The sequence below is a fragment of the Cariama cristata genome, unplaced genomic scaffold (genome assembly GCF_000690535.1).
Source record: "Cariama cristata isolate BGI_N322 unplaced genomic scaffold, ASM69053v1 scaffold14672, whole genome shotgun sequence".
NCBI lineage: Eukaryota > Metazoa > Chordata > Aves > Cariamiformes > Cariamidae > Cariama > Cariama cristata.
The window spans coordinates 11788-13227 of record NW_009602213.1 but is presented as its reverse complement, the minus strand read 5'-3'; the positions used below and the strand labels follow the sequence as shown (position 1 = coordinate 13227).

The following is a 1440-nucleotide window of genomic DNA, read 5'->3' as shown; positions in this document are numbered from 1 at the left end:
CTGCTGGGGAGTGCTGTAACTTCATGCCTTAAGTTTCAACCTTAAGTATCCTGTACATGATAAATTTTTCATAATTGGTCTTTGTAATGTTGACGAGTTTCAAGATAGGAGTATCAAACTTAACTAAGATGGCTTTGAAAAAGATTCACCATGTTCTTGGGATGCTAGAACAAGAGTTGTTCAAGGGGACTTGTAGCTATTAACAATGGGCAATTTCAAGAAGTTAGTCTTTTTACTTTCAATATCTTCATTTTACATTTCTGAAAGAAAAACATATTATTTTCCCATCTTGGAGAAAACTTTTTTTTTCCTGTGAGCACTTTTACCAATACATAAAAGTGCAATGAATTTGGAGTTATTAGTCAAAATGGCCACTGCATCAGCATCTGTGTTCCCTGTAAGTAAGCAACCTATAGCTATGGTCATCTTTTGCATATGCTTGTAAAGCTCACAGTGTACTATAGAACTGTAGAAGTGATTCATGATTTTTTAAAAATTATCTTTTTATTTTAATTGGATCTGAAATATTTTTGCAGACCTCAACTATCATTTATACAGGCACCAAAGCTTTCTTATAATATTATACCTGTACTTGGACTGCACAATTCTGAGAGATAAAATTTGAATTTGAAGGATAGAAGGCTAATTGTTACATTTCCATGATAATAGATATTTTGCATGTTGTAACCCTATATTAATCCCTTCTGATTCTAGTGACTTGTTAATCTAAGTCTGATGGTCAAAAAATCATAAAGTGTTGACTGGAAAAATATCAAAAGATGCTGACATCTCTAGTACCGAAGTGGACTCTTCTAATGGTTAACCTGTTTCAGCAACTTGCACTGACTGCTCCAGGCTCCCAGCCATCGGATTTTGCTTTTCTGCTGTTGGGGCAAAGAAATCTTGAATATGGTGTAGTTTTTCCTTGTTAGTATATTTTCTGAAACATGTCTCTTCTTAGTCTTCCTCTTGTTAAAATCAACAACTGAAACTTTTCTTGTTTCAGTGAATGACACGGGAACAGCTTTAGTGACTTCTATGCATTCTCTCATTTTTGTCTTAAATATATTAATACCACAATCAAATGTTGTTCCTAGCACGATCTCACCAGTATCTCACACAGAATTGCTTCTATAATGTTTTCTCTTGATGACACTTAGTTCATGATTTTAAAACAGCACAATTAAATAAACCAGAAATAACGTATTTCTCTATCCCTATACAAACTGCTCGAATTTTGTGTCATTTCTTTATGGTCACATGGAGGATTGTCCTTAACAATTCTTGGGATCAGAGGAGGAAGGAAGCCACACTCAGTACTTTGCCTAATTCTTGCTCCTGCAATCATTTAGCATTAAATATGACACATCCTTTAATTGTCAAGACCAACATGTCACTTCAACCTGAAGCCTGAAACCCATTGTTTTCTTTTGTATCTCA

At 34.4% G+C, this 1440-nt stretch overlaps 1 protein-coding gene across 1 annotated transcript in view; it reads left to right on the top strand.

The window, feature by feature from the left end:
* Positions 1-367: 367 nt before the first annotated feature.
* Positions 368-1440, top strand: part of LOC104157362 (dedicator of cytokinesis protein 2-like) — a gene marked incomplete at its 3' end in the record, with an annotated part of 10224 nt that continues 9151 nt past the window's right edge. Inside the window, exon 1 of the mRNA XM_009694663.1 lies at positions 368-401. Coding sequence (XP_009692965.1) covers positions 368-401 — 34 coding nt within the window. The remainder of the gene's footprint in view (positions 402-1440) is intronic.